The sequence below is a fragment of the Typopeltis vanoorti genome, chromosome 12 (genome assembly GCF_054136105.1).
Source record: "Typopeltis vanoorti isolate ZY-2024b chromosome 12, IOZ_Tvanoo_1.0, whole genome shotgun sequence".
NCBI lineage: Eukaryota > Metazoa > Arthropoda > Arachnida > Uropygi > Thelyphonidae > Typopeltis > Typopeltis vanoorti.
In genome coordinates, this window is record NC_143560.1 from 15,431,035 (window position 1) to 15,446,590 (window position 15,556).

The window sequence follows — 15,556 nt, forward strand, 5'->3', positions numbered from 1 at the left end:
AAGCAAAGAAAGAAAGAAAGAAAAAAAAAAAAAGGGAAAAGTGCCTCAAATGAAAAACTTATTTTATTATCAAACATGAGCTCCTTCCCACACTGTTAAATATATCAAGGTTGCTTGAGAAATTATTTTTATTATTATTATTTTCTGAGACCTCCAGGGAGTCAAGGACTCATCGAGGACTCATCATTGAAGGCAGGTGTCGCGTTGATTTGTGATGATTGCTTGTATTTGAAAGGAGGAATGGATAGTTAACTTCAAAGGCAGAAAGAGATTCAAGAAAAGCGAGAGGCTAAAGAAAGACAACAAAGACAGATTGATGCTCTGTCATTTAGAAATGGATGAAGAAGAAGCAGAAGAAGAAGAGGAAGAAGCAGAAGAAGAAGAGGAAGAAGCAGAAGAAGAAGAGGAAGAAGCAGAAGAAGAAGAGGAAGAAGCAGAAGAAGAAGAGGAAGAAGCAGAAGAGGAAGAAGCAGAAGAAGAAGAGGAAGAAGCAGAAGAGGAAGTGCAGAAGAAGAAGAGGAAGAAGAAGAAGCAGAAGAGGAAGAAGAAGAAGAGGAAGAAGAAGAAGAGGAAGAAGAAGAAGAGGAAGAAGAAGAAGCAGAAGAGGAAGAAGAAGAAGAGGAAGAAGAAGAGGAAGAAGAAGAGAAGAAGAAGAAGCAGAAGAGGAAGAAGAAGAAGAAGAAGAGGAAGAAGAAGAAGAGGAAGAAGAAGAAGAGAAGGAGAGGAAGAAGCAGAAGAGGAAGTGCAGAAGAAGAAGAGGAAGAAGAAGAAGCAGAAGAGGAAGAAGAAGAAGAGGAAGAAGAAGAAGAGGAAGAAGAAGAAGAAGAAGAGGAAGAAGAAGAAGAAGAAGAAGAGGAAGAAGAAGAGAAGAAGAGGAAGAAGAAGAGGAAGAAGAAGAAGAGGAAGAAGAAGAAGAGGAAGAAGAAGAAGAGGAAGAAGAAGAGGAAGAAGAAGAAGCAGAAGAGGAAGAAGAAGAAGCAGAAGAGGAAGAAGAAGAAGCAGAAGAGGAAGAAGAAGAAGAGGAAGATGAGGAAGAGGAGGAAGAAGAAGAAGATGAGGTTGATGAAGGGAAGAAGAAGGAGGGAGTAGAAAAGAGAAAAAGGAAACAGAAGAAGAAGAAGAAAGTGAAGATAAAGTGGAATTTAAAGTTGAAAAAGAAGTAGATGGTGATGATGGTAGTGAAAATCATGGGGATTCTCATATTAATGATAAAAACTCTCATAACATTGAAAAAAAAAAAGACTTTTACTATAATTCATCTAGTGATTTTCTGGATCTTGAAGGACCAAGAAAAAATAAGAAAATTTGACAAGAATCCAGATGTTGATACATGTTTCTTACCTGATAGAGAGAGGGATGTTAAAGAGGATCTCATTATACCTCATCACTATACTTTCTATGATTTATTGTTACCGAGGCAAGAGGAAAAAGTGGTCCACTGCTAAGTTTTGATGTGCATGATGATGCAAGATTAATCAGTGATGCAACAGTCGAGAAAGATGAGTCTCGTGCTGGTAAAGTGTTATTGCTTAGTTGGTGTGAGCTCAACAAGCACATTTTTCCTGCATCTCGCTGGGGACCATATGATCCTACTAAGAATTATTATGAAATAATGATTAAAATAGAATACGACTGACTGTGGTGAAAGATATAATTAAAATTTAATTATTATTTTATTACAGTCTTCGTGGAAAATTTTAGTACAAGAAACGAAACAATGTTACCGGTATTTGTATTGATATCAGTAACTTCAGAAGTAGATGCATGTGATATCGATAACTGAATATGAAACTGTAAGTGAAATTCTGTGTTAATTTCATTAATATCGACTCTAAAGTGTTCTGCTGTAACAATGTTGGTGCCAAATATCCGCGTACAAACATCTGTAGTTACAATAGCATTTAAATGGATGATCGCGTTTGTATTAAGCAACTATAAGTTTATTAAATGTTGGGTGCCTGCTATATTTATGCCATAACGATTTTTACCTCGATATAACAGCAGATGTTCGCATCTCCAACAACGTAGCTTAGAGAAAGCGAAGTCGTATTGATTGCCTGAGTGCTAAATAAATTATTGAAAGGGAAATTTAATTTAGAAACTCATCTTCTTTTCATTGATTGAGAAGAAATTTTCGATCGGCTTGACAGTAATAAATTATAGACAGCTTTCAAAAATAAAAGCATTTCCTCAATATTTAATGGTTATTTACACCGTTGCTACTTTTAATGCCTCTTTTTTTTGTATAAAGTTTAAAACGGTTTACACACAAATGGTTCCAGAGAAAATAGACAACGCCAGGGCTGTTTATAATGTTATGTAATCTAAATTACGCATTTTTGAATATTTTTAAACACTTGAACGTTTCAGCCCATTTTTCAATGGTTGGAGAAAATGCCTTCCTGATAATTCAAAAGATGACATAGTCTGCATTTTGTTTCGTTGTTTTTTTTTTTTAAAATGCGATCCGTTAAAATGTTATATTTAGTATAATGTACTTATTTTAATTAAAGTTTATCAGGTGAGTTTTTCTAACTATAAAATAATACCAACTATTAAAAGACTTCAAAATATAAAACTGATACCAAGTGTTAAAATTGAAAAACAAGATCATAAAGCAAAAGGTGTTTATTCTACCATTTCCCCAGATTTTCTTCAGTTAACTGACGCTTCGTTCTCATTTATAAATATTTACATAGCCGTCTATATGTTTTTAGCGAAATCAAAGCAACAGTAGAGAAAATACGTGAAAAAATAAGTTTTCAGTCCCCTTATGAACACAGTAGATCAAAAACCAGATGAGCCTAACATGATCTCAGCTAGCTAACGCCTTTTTATTCCCGTATACGGGAGTAGGCGAGGCCATTTAGCCCTATCTAACTTTTGGAGACTGAGTGGGCAGTTCAATCTCCACTGGTACCAATCAGAGATAGATGGCCCAAGGCTATCACTAATTAAGCGGTGCTCAGTGAAGAGACACGGCTCAAATGTGCCGCCATCTCGTGGTCCCTAACCCTAACACAATATATTTAATGTCTGAAATAATGTGGGCTCTACGGTCGATTTTCTTGAGTTTACGGGACGAAAAACCCGAGTTTCAGGGAGAAAAAATCCGCTTGCCCGTGCCATAGATCGACTAACTCGAGAACCGGTCGAAAAAAGGCTTAGAAAAAATTCCTCTAGTCTGATGGCGTAATTTTATCTAACATGATCTTCCATGCATTAGTAAATTATGGATGTACACGAATCACTAAGTCGAATTTTGCATGCAGTAAAACAAGTTGAGTTGTTTTGTTGAATGGTTGCCATATTTCTGGTTAGAATGAAATGAGTGCGCATGCGCAAAAAACTCAGTAGGCAAACAACTATTATAGGTAAATGTTACAGGTGGAAGGCAGTTTCATGACTCGATCTAAGATCATCATCATCCTATCTATTGGCAATCTGCAATAGCTTGAAAACGCACCATGTCTGGTCTCAATCTAGAGCAGGATTCCTGGATTAGTTAACTGTTAATTCTCCAAGGAACTAATGTGATATATAAAACGTGACTCTTTCGTCAAGTTCTGAAATTTATGAATATATCTTTATTCTCCATACTGCCCATTTCACAGTGATTATTCTGATTTTAATTATTAAACAATTTTTCGCGATTCCGAATTGCCTTTAATGAAATAGTATCTAGCCCCTTCCCCCCCAAAAAAAGTCCTTCAAATGCTAAAACATTTTAAAGTTATTTTTGCATGTGTGGATTTTTGAGACGAATTTTCTCTTCATATCTTACACTGTTTGCATAAACTTTCCTCTGCCATGAACTGTGGCATTTTCACTATAGGACATCAGAAATATTGAAACAAAATAAGCTCCCACAACTGCCGTAGCCACATCCGATGTTAAATGTTATTTTTTTCACGTAGTATTCTAGTGTCTCTGTCTCTGTACATGATGGAGGATAGTAAGAGTATAAAAATTATTTTTAGCATTATATTTGTTATATTTTTCTTTCAGTTCCCCCTGTGAACGTGTCCATTACAGTGCAACCGTGTGAGCCGAAGTCTGGAGAAGAGGTAAGTGAATCTCTTGCTTCAAATGCGAAGTACAATTAAAAAATAAAGAAATGTTATTTAATAACATTTCTTTATTTTTTAAAGTTCATAATTATAACTGCTTAAATGTATTCTGTGTAATTCACTCCAATGACCTCCTCTCTCTCTCTCTCTCTCTCTCTCTCTCTCTCTCTCTCTCTGTGTGTGTGTGTGTGTGTGTGTGTGTGTGTGTGTGTGTGTGTGTGTGTGTGTGTGTGTGTGTGTGTGTGTGTGTGTGTGTGTGTGTGTGTGTGTGTCAAAAAAGGCCTTTAATATGAATAAAAAAAAGCAAGTGATGTAATGTTTGTATATCTATTTACTACGTCATCATTTTATAATGAAATAAAAATATGTTTTCGATGATAAGTCACTAAAGCTTCAATATTTGTATGTAAACGCTTTGTAAAAGAAGTTTCCCATAGTTTAATGCTCAAATCGGATTTAAGATTTTACGTGCATGATTTAGTGTACCGAGTGGAGAGTTTATTATTGCTTTCTAATATTAAGCGTGTTAGGATTGAAACCATGAAGATTCAACACAATCTCGATACGCCGATGCATCGACTTCGTGAGATTTCAGAAAGATTTCAACGAATGTCATATTCTTCCCAGACGGATACGATGACGTCTTGCAGTTCCATCAGTGTTGGTGGAGGTGAGGCTTGTCAGTAAAGGTCTCGATCCGATTCCTGTATCTAAAAGAGAGAGGTGGGAAGCGATTTCTGTATGGACACTTTCCACGGGACAAAAGAGCCATATTGCAGGAAATGTATCGTACTGGATCCATTAAGATGAAGTCACTAATCATGATTACACGACATTGACTATATATTAATGGATTACATCGGCAAATTATCAGTCTGATTTGATGCACTTGGTCAACAGCTGAAAATCGCATTTTCAGCTTGTTGTCTACTACAATGAAAGAGATTTAAGATATTCCAAGAAATATATCTCACATCATCATTTCATCTTCATCGCCTAGCTTTTTTTTGGCAATCCAGCATGACTAATCTATGCCCTTCAGGTTGCTATATCACCACTCCTCCAGTGTTTAATGTTGGTGTTCTTTCGCCCATCTTAGATGCCTGTTTTGTTGGCCAAGCGCTGCCTGCTGTTATATCCAATCAGGACATTGTCCAAAGTTTGTATCCGTTGTTGGACGTCTATTGGATTTTGAAATCTCATCAAAAGTTTTCTGTTTATCATACTATTCACAGTGCATCTTAGGAAATGTGGCCATCCTTTTAGGACAACGGTTTATGAGATACTCTTTACCATTCTGCTCGGGTTCTGCTATCATTCTCCTGGTCGACGTCCCTCAATTTATTGCATTGCAATTGGTGCCCTTCAAGTATCGTTAGCCGAGAATTACTAATAGATTTCATTTAGCATGCAGATGTCTCTAATATGTATTTTGATCACGGGATGCATCTCATAATCTATTAAAATTGTGCAGTGAGTGGATATGAATAAAATAAAAATTATTTTTTATTTTATTCCGAGTAATAGAATCAGAGATTCTTTTCCAAGTATGATTTAGTACTGTTGTAGTCAATTAAGAACAGGTTCTCTATTTTTATGATCCTTAAACAAATAAAACTTGTTTTCTCAATAAACGGCTAAGAATTTATTATCACAAAAGCCAAATATTTTTTGAATTTTATAAATCATACGTAAATGGTACAATTGTTTGGTTCCTGTATCATCTGCACATGAAAGTCAACATGTTTAAACTTGTTTGTGAGTTCAACTGTAAATTGTGTTTATAACAAACCGTATGTCTTATAAATCTGATTTCCACCAAAGCTGGGGAAAGGTTCCTTATTTTGATGATCACATTTTGTTGGATGAAACTGAAATGCGATATGTTCTCAAAATAGCACTTATCGTTACAACAATCACCAAAGGATCATGAAATTAGGAGATTAATTTTGACCGATGTCAAAATGATGTACTATTGTGTACGATGATGCCAATTAGTACATAGCAGATTATCTAGTTTGGTTTAATACTCAATAAATTCTGTAATTCGTATCCAAAGGTGTGTACGTCACATGCAAACTTCCTTGAGATATTCATGTAGCTTTTTCTTTCGTTAAAAATAAGATATGGTTTTATTATTGCTATTTCATTCGGCATGTATGATGTGTGTTCTTTTACATTCCCCCATAAAGTTAGCTGCCTTCAGATTTCTATCTTTTTCTTATTATTCTCAGGCACTTCTATATCGAACTAAACTACCGACAATCCCGCAATGCGAAGTTCTTTATTCTGAAACATTAGCATAGAAATTATGCACGTTTCCGATACCCAAAAAAACAAATTTTAAGAACCGTGGAATGACTGCTCAGATCAGACCGTATATTTTCGTATAAAACAACGAGAAAATCGTTGGCATCTAGGAACGAAGATAAAGTGGGGGAAAGTTTTGATTGGCAACCAAAGACGGAGTGCTTTACAAGTGTCGTGTGCAGTAATTAAAGGCTTTGGATGTTTGGAAGGAGAATGGCAGGTTCGGAAATACATGTTTAAAGCATGAAGCGAGTGGATTATTTGGTTTGTGGAACGACAGGAGTTTTTTTGTACGCTTAAGAACACCAAATGCTGTTCGGAGAAGGCTTGTGTACTCTAAAGATTTTTTTTTTTTAATTTTTAAATTTGCATAATAGACATAAAACATTCTTGAAATATCTTTTGAACACAAAGGGAATTTCAACATGACTGCAAGGTTTTTATTTCGTTTATGTGTGTGTGTTTACATTATCCATAGAAAATACCATGCAAAATAAGGTACTATAAGAACATCAAGAGAATAAAAAAAAGGTATTACGTTTATGTGGTAGAAGAATAACAATGGAACTGACAGCAATATTCGTACGCTGTTTGGAGTGATAAAAAGAATTTCCATGATCCATAGCGAAAATGCAATCGCTCTTTAGCTGAAAAGAGTGCATGTTGTAAGTATACAGAACTGTGAACTTTATTATTATATTTAAAGATCATACGTAACAGGTTATGTTAAATAATTGAAACGGTTTCTGACAGTTCTGCTATTCTGATTCACACCAAACTGTACCTAACGTAGGTGCGAAAGTGAGCTAATAGCTCATTTTCATTATTTTGATCTTAATGAACAGTTGCAACAGAAGATAGCGTGGCGTTTCTAATATGTCGACACATATTTCGATGAATGTTGGCTCATTCGTCATCTACAAATTTTGTAATCTCCAATACATCGATGACAAAAAGATGTAAAGAATTTCTAAAGGCTTTATTTGTCTCACAAAATCCAAATTGGATAAAAGTCGTTGTGTTGGGACCATTAGCAAATGACCACGTCTCTGTAGTGTTCGTGAGACAATTCATTCATAATCTGTTAAAAGATAACAGCAATCTCTTGGGAATAATTATGGCCATAAAAGTAAAATACGAACATCATTAGATGTGCACCGGACTAACAGTGATTCTCAACTAAACTCTGTTAATATTTTTCATTATGAAACACAAAATATGAGGGACAAATACGTCGTTAAGTAACAGGAGTGGATTTTACAGATTGGGGTGTATCCTTTCAACTGTAAAATAATGCTGGACAGCTGTTACTCGTGTTGCTATAAGTTTAGCCGAGAAATGGGGGGTTTGGAATATTCTGCTGAAAAATCACTCCTGGAAATATCTCTAGAAAACTTTATGTGGAAACCGACTGTGAGTCATAGACTCGAGAGAGAGATTATGTAGGAGAAGGATCGTTAATTAGCTAAACTCTTCTCTTTAAGACAACATCATCCAGAATATTAGAAAGATTTTTAGTACATCACTCCCAATGAGACAACAATATTCTAAGATTGGCATTTGTAAAGAGTTAGTAGCTACACAGGTGATATAACGTATTGGGAGAAAAACAAGATACGTTTTTTTTGAAGCTGAAAATGGTATAGAGGTGATGTGTTCGAGAGAGGTTAAAGTTAAGTGTCGTCTTCTCACCGGTTTGCCTGATGTTTTGTGGCGTGAAAATAAGAGTTTTCGGGAGGAAAACCTATCATTCTCTTTCCCCTATAAGACTACTTACTTCAAATGAAAATCATTCTGTGAATTATAGCAGAACTGGTGGGATACGCTCTAGAATGGGAATAAGATTTAACTTTTTTTAACCTACATTTTTAACTTACTCGTTGATTTTAATTACAGCATAGAGCGATAAATTTCGGAAACATATTGTAAATATATTTAATTATTACATGAATGGTTGATTTTTTTACTTACTTGATTAAAAACAATATTAAAAATCATATATTTACGATATATGATTTATAGCCATTGGTGTCAAATCGTTTTTGATGCTCCTATAATTGTAAATTTTAATGATCACGAAGACAATCGCTTGCTTTCATACAAAAAACAATTACACACGAACTCCCCACGTAAATGTAGATTTGAACATAGATAAGGCAACAGCATTTCATAGATAATATTAATTCCAGTCAGCAATGTTAATTCCAGCAAGATTGTGCACCACGAAATTTACCGGGCTAAATGAGTAAAGACTCTTTTGAGTTTTACCGTTTGGATGATGTGGCCAAGAAGGGATTGAGTCACAGTCATCATCATTTATTTAGAGAATCCAATCAAAACAAAAAAGTAGTCTGTGTACACTAAGATAGGACTTGGAGGTTGTTATGACGTGAAGGAAAACCAAACTTCTCTGTCATATGCTAAATGACGGATCTCTGATGCAGAGAGTTGGGGGAAAAGGAGAATATTGCTGATGTATTTCCAATGTGGAGTTTGGGGTCTGCCTCTTTTTCTTTTTCCATCTGTAAGGGCGTAGAGGACCAGAGCATCAAAGAGTACAGACGGTGGATGTCTAAGTTGGTGGCCGAGCCATTCTATTTGCTTTCTTTGAACAGTGCTGACTAAAGGATCTTGCTGGGTTTCATCTGATATGTGTGATTCAAGGTATACAAAGTCCTCTCCTTCTTCAAGGTGATCATTTTGATTTATATAATAGATGTGCCCATCTATCTGATGTTTTAATATCTTTGTTTTTTGGGAGTTTATTTTTAGTCCTAATATTTCTGCGGATCTCCTAAGGCTGTTGAAGTGGTTTGAGGCATCTGTAATGTTGGAGTCAATGAGAACTATATCATCTGCAAAGCTCAGGTCTTCGAGGGGCATCTGTATATATGGGTCTTTGATAAGGATTCCAGATTTAACTTGCATTAATTTAAAAATATAGTCAATCACTATGATAAAGAGATATGGGGACAGAGTATCTCTCTGTAGGACTCTTGTGGTGATGGGAAAACTGTCTGTTTTGTCTCCGTACAATGTTTAAATGTCATCGAGAAATTTTTGAAAAACTTTGCAGCTTGGAGAGAAGCGGCATTTTGGTTTTATTTATTCTGTTGTTAATACATTACATGTGTGTGATGTTTAAATTAAACATATTTGGTCGTTTGAAAATTAAACATGCAAACTTATTGTTTTAATGCTGACCTGTCTGATGCTGGTGGTTGGTTTGAAGATTACTCTGATGTTGTAGGGATCTTAGTATTCTGGCTATTTAATAAGAAATTGACCTGATAAAATTGATCACTACAGTAGAAATGTGCTGGGAGATTGATTCTTCTTGTTTGGGGTTGTCACCGTATAGATATTTTTGATGATGTTCGGAGGGTATCCATTGTGTACTAATGTGTTGGCTATTAGTGAGAGTTCAGTCTGTGTAACTTCCTCTTCTGATATATACACAGACTGAACTCTCACTAATAGCCAACACATTATTATAAAATGGATATCCTCCGAACATCATCAAAACAATCTATACGGTGACAACCCCAGACAAGAAGAATCAATCTCCCAGCACATTTCTACTGTAGTGATTCCATTTATGAGGTCAATTTCTTATCAAATAGCCAGAATACTAAGAGCCTACAACATCAGAGTGGTGTTCAAACCAACCACCAGCATCAGACAGGTTCTAGGATCACCAAAAGATAAAGTGCCATTCTACAAATATCCAAGAATATATTACATTCCTCGTTCCTGTGGTCTTGCCTACATCGGACGAACTTGACGGAGTTTAGAGACCAGACAAAAAGAACATGTTGGTGATGTAAACCACAAAAGAAATATTTCTTCCAGCTTAGCACATCATTTCTGTATACGTCTAACCACACGATAGATTGGCAAAACAGCTCCATGCCATATCTGGATGACGACTACAGACATCGTTTATTCAAGGAAGCCACTATAGTGTTAATAACCGGCGGAAACCTTAACAGAAATATTATTCTGAACTATTCTGAACAGTTCGTGGAAAAACCTGATCCTCTCTCTAAATCCATCTGAACTACAACTAGCCAGTAATCACATTATGAGTTTACAACAAACACGCTTGCCCGATAATGAATAAGAACAATAGGTCCTCTCAGTCTCTGTCACGAGAACGTGTAACCTTAGCTACTAGATTGTTTACAACGTTTTTATGTTCCTTTCAATTTGCATTTACTAGTTTTTTTTATGCTTTTCCGTCAACGCCTTGAAAAAGCTGGACAGTTTTGCTAGCGAAATTGGTAGGCAAAGAATGTAAGATGTTTGTACGCATTACAATATGGTCAGCATTAAAACAATAAGTTTGTATGTTTAATGTGTGTAATGTATCAATACTTAATTATGACAACCGAAATCCACTCTATTATATAAACAAAATAAATGCACAAAGACTATGAAACGAACGTTTGATTCAGCAACAAAATTTTGGTTTATCATATTGAACACTGTTAATGTTTTTGAACAATGAAACACTGGAAAAGAAAATTATTTAAAATTGCTGTCTTATAGCCAAACAAACAAAGTGAAAATTAACTTCATTTAATTATGAATCACTTCATTTATATATTTTTTAAAAAAATGTTTGTTTTATTATTTTTAATCAAAATGGTGTAATTTTTTCATCTTATTACAAAAACAAAAAGCTAACGCCTTGCAAGTCATAAAGTTTTTGTGTCGTAAATTCTTAGCGGTTACAGGGAAACCTCGGCGATAAAGACAATAAAGCCGGAACAATAAACTGAATGCTTATGTTCAGGGATATTTGGAAAGATGGATTTACTCAGATGCCATGAAGAGAATAAAAGGCCATTACTTTCTTACGGGTGTTATACGAGACTGGATAGATGTGAAAGTCCTCCAAGAGAGAGGAAAAAAAAATAATAACCTGCGAAATAAGAGATAAAATATCTTCTTGACAAATCTATTACTCACAAATAGACCTCTTTGAACTTAGGCTCTACTCCTTTATAGCATGAAACTGTTAAAGCACTTCTGTACTTGAGTTATTTCATTATCAGCATACGAACAAACGTTTGGAGTAAAAAATACTTCTTTTCTTTTCTTAAGTATAACAAAGATGCAGTAGATACGAGAGCGTTTTCCATCAGACATATGAAGTCTGTTTTGTTTCAGTGTAGTATTTAACAAAGGTTTTGGCATTAAACATCATTCTTTTTTTCTTTTAAAAAAAGAGAATCAAATTACGTAATTTCTAAATAATTCATGAAAAATGAAACCCACAGAAGAGCAGTCCGGTTCATTCAAATTCCCCCACTCGCTCACTCAGAATTTTATTCTAGTCTTTCTCGTAGACGCTGTGTTTCCGTCCTATGACTTTTCTATTGCTATTTTCATGGGCATACTCCGCTGAATTGGCTTCTATCAATTTGCATTAAGCCTATAAAAATGTGAACACCTGATAGTTAATATACATTTGCGGTCGGTCATCCTTAAACCCACAACCAAAATTCTGAAACAACCTCTTGCATTTTGTTCCCAAGAAATAACCTTCATCTATTCAAAAACACATCGGTTGAATTCTTCTTTCTCACCACTCGCACAGACTTAGCCCTGATGTCCTGTAGGCTGAGCAACTGCTCACGTGTTAAAATAAATAAATAAAGCATAATTACATTTTCAAAATGAAATTTTATAGTTAACTTCAATTTCAAGTCAGTTATTACTGTTTGTGTCCCCAGAGACGTTTTGACCCCTGGGGTCACCTGTCAGCCAGAAACGAGGAGCCTTCGCCTTCAGCTTATCAAGAAATTCAATATTTATACAAAATTCAGTTTTAACTCTTCAAATTTGTTTTAATTTTCGATTTTTACTTAATGATTTAAAATGAAGATACTTGAAATTAATGATAATTATAATGTGCAAGAATATGCAAATATTAATCATAAGAAGTATTTAATGGTAACTGCGAAGTATGAATAATAAAGATCACTTGACAATCGGTTCTTGTGCCCGAGTCATGACACCCTTACTTTCGTTCCTACCTCTTTCATCCTGTCCCATAACTTCTGTCGCAAACGGAATTCCTTATATAAATTTCAATGAGAAAACATGTTTCAGTCATTACCTTGTTTAATTTTTTATTTCATTTATTTATTTGTTTTATTAATAAACACGCAATTACACTTATGTTTTAATAGGAATCCCTTAAGATAAAGTTGCTAGGAAATTTTGTTTTTATATTAGATGTTCTGAATATAATATTGTAACACAAGGACAGCTGTAGGGATGACCACATTTCGAAATGCTCAGGACCCAAGGAAGTACTTAAATGACTCTGTATGTTCCTATCCAATATAGGAAACGAGGCCTTCTTCGGCGTTTTTCTGATAGATTTTGTCTGAATGAGCAAATACCTGATATTTAAGATATATTCAAAACACCAATACAGAAAGTCAGGATCACATTTTGAAGCGTATTGAAGTTTGTTTTTGATGAGTTGAAATTCAGTTGATGACTTCAAGGTAAACATTCATCCGCTGTGTTTTTTATTCATAAGCTTCTTATCGCTTTGAATAAAGTAACGATACCCCACCCCCACAAAAAAAAATGTACTGTTCGAAATGCATTAAAAATTAGGAGTAGTTGGTAATACCTTTACAAGTGGAAAATAATTTATTTCGATCTTGATCGCTTGGCTTTGATGCCCTACAACAACGCTAGTTACGGAGGGAGAAGGTTTGTTCCTCTGATATGAATCCAATCAAGTAAATGGGATCACACTTCAGGAATGCACTACCACAGCTATTACACTAGCTCGCGCGTGTGTGCGTATGTGTGTGGTGTACTTGGAGTAATCAATAATAGCTTGGGTTTCCCTCTAGATCCGAAATGCTTCTGAAGAATGCAAGTAAGTGATGCTAATGGCTATTAAAATAGCAAATTCCAATTTAATTAGTTACCATCCGGGAAAAAGAAGTTTTTCTTTTTTGTTATACCAACGTTCTCAAAACAAATATGGCTCATATTTTATTATCGATAAAGGTAACATTGTTTTCTGGCTTAGATGATGTACAGGTGATAAACATCAATAAATGTGATCTAAATTAGCTTTTAAATATTTTAAAAACCTTTAGAACGTTTAGAAGAATAAATAAAATTTGATTATGCAGTACTTACTTTATGTCTGTGTGTTCTTCAGTTATTATACGATGGTTAATCTACACAAGTTATTGCTTCGTATCTTGCATCTCAGTTTCGTGTACTAGCAACAACTTCCCTTTTCTTAGTTTACTGTACTTCAATGATGAGTGCTTTCATTTTCACTACTACTATCATCGCTTCTTCCTGAGACTCAATCTCCTTTCTCTGTTTCATCGATTCTTAGAATGAAGAAGTATTACAAGATTCATTAATTTATTTATTTACATTCAGAAATAAAAAAAAGTGAATTCGACCAATGTTTTAGCAAGCTACTTTTATTTATTACATCGGGAATACAATCGAGAAAATAATGTCGAGATATGCGACCTCTGTTGAGAACGCCCACATTCCAAAAGTCGAGGATGTCTGTACTTAAAATGTTGACGGTACAATTAGGAACTCAACAGCTTCGGTACCTAAATTTTATTTCCGACGACAGAATGATTCTCATAAAAAAAAATATTATGCTACTATATGTCAAACCTCAAGCCTTTTTAGTTATCACGTGCATTAACCGAAGCCCTTTCCCCCCCCCCCCCCCCCCCGAAAATGAAATAGCACAACAGAAAATTCCAAAGCCAGGACTTCGAAAGTATTCGACAAGTTCAAATCGACAGTTTCACTGGAAATTTTGTTTTTACTTCGAATAAAAACTCTTAAAACAATTTTTGGACCATTGCCAGTTCTTCCCATTTTTTCTTCTTTTTATTATCAGGTTTTGTCTGAATAGAAAGGAATTCAGAAACTTCTCGCTTAACCCAAACATTCTGGATTTATAGTTCCAATACTAAAATATATTAAAGTTTCAGATATAAGTTATCAATGACTTTTATAGATCGTTTGTTTTTATGTTTCATAAAACACTGTAAGTTATGGAGGACCATTTCCCGTCTTGTAAAATTTTATATGCGGATTTTTAATTTAATCCCAGAAGTGATACGTGGATTAAAGTCTTCTTGTTTACACTGGGGATTAACGCATTGTAGATTACGGCTTTGTTGTTATTGTCTACGGCTTTTGTATGAGGATATAAATTGATTGACTGTTATATATTTTATTGCTTGCCACAGATATTCTCTTTCCTTCATAAGAACTATTAATAATTGACTACTGACATAAAACCTTCCGTTTAAAAATCACATCGGAAATATTTTTTTTGTTATTTTTTTAAAAAAATACAAGTTGATCTATTGTATCTGATAACAATCATAACTGTTTTCGCCTTGATAATAATTCCCGGAAAAATTGACACACTGATTGAAATTTGCACAACCTAGAAATTGTTCAAATTTATTTAAATTCATGCTATTTATTTAAAACTTCATATATTAATGACATAAAAATTATTTTCATGTATAAGGCACGTTTCAGAAATCTGGAATTGCATGAAAATATTATTTGATTTTAAATACCGATCTCATACGGGAGTAGCAAGGTTTTTTTCTCCAGGAAACTCGGGTTTTTCATCCCGCATACAGACAAATCGGCCCTTCAGAACACACCCAATTTGCAGACAAAAAATACTAGCTGTGTTGGTGGTGGTGGTGGGCAGTAGATGGCGCTGATGTAGATGACGGGTAGTAGAGTTGTACAATAGGTGTCCTCCCGCGATGAGTCTTCGGACCTCTTGGAGGTGTCACTAATAATAATAATAATACTTTAAGTAAATGATTACTCTTACGAATAGCATTATTAGGCCTAATTCTATCACACTTTATCACCAAATACTGTATAATGTTTATTAATATAATGTTTTTATCTATTACTAGAATATACCTTACTGTAGTGAGGTATATTCATATAGTAGTAACCCTTTATCTGTAGTAACCCTTTATCTTTTCATATATTTTTCAACGCGCGACTTAAAAATCAAATTTTATCTTCGTTAAATTTGCGTCCGCCCGTATCGCACATGTAGTTATAAGTAGCGAATTTATATTAGGGGAAATACCCTTTAGCAGGCATGTGCGTCA

General features: G+C 34.7%; 1 protein-coding gene across 1 annotated transcript in view; it reads left to right on the forward strand.

Moving 5' to 3' along the window:
• Positions 1–15,556, forward strand: part of LOC150100593 (cell adhesion molecule Dscam1-like) — a 119,014-nt gene that overhangs the window by 40,358 nt on the left and 63,100 nt on the right. Inside the window, exon 3 of the mRNA XM_090401839.1 lies at positions 4,009–4,067. Within this exon, the coding sequence (XP_090257965.1) occupies positions 4,009–4,067 (59 nt within the window). The remainder of the gene's footprint in view (positions 1–4,008; positions 4,068–15,556) is intronic.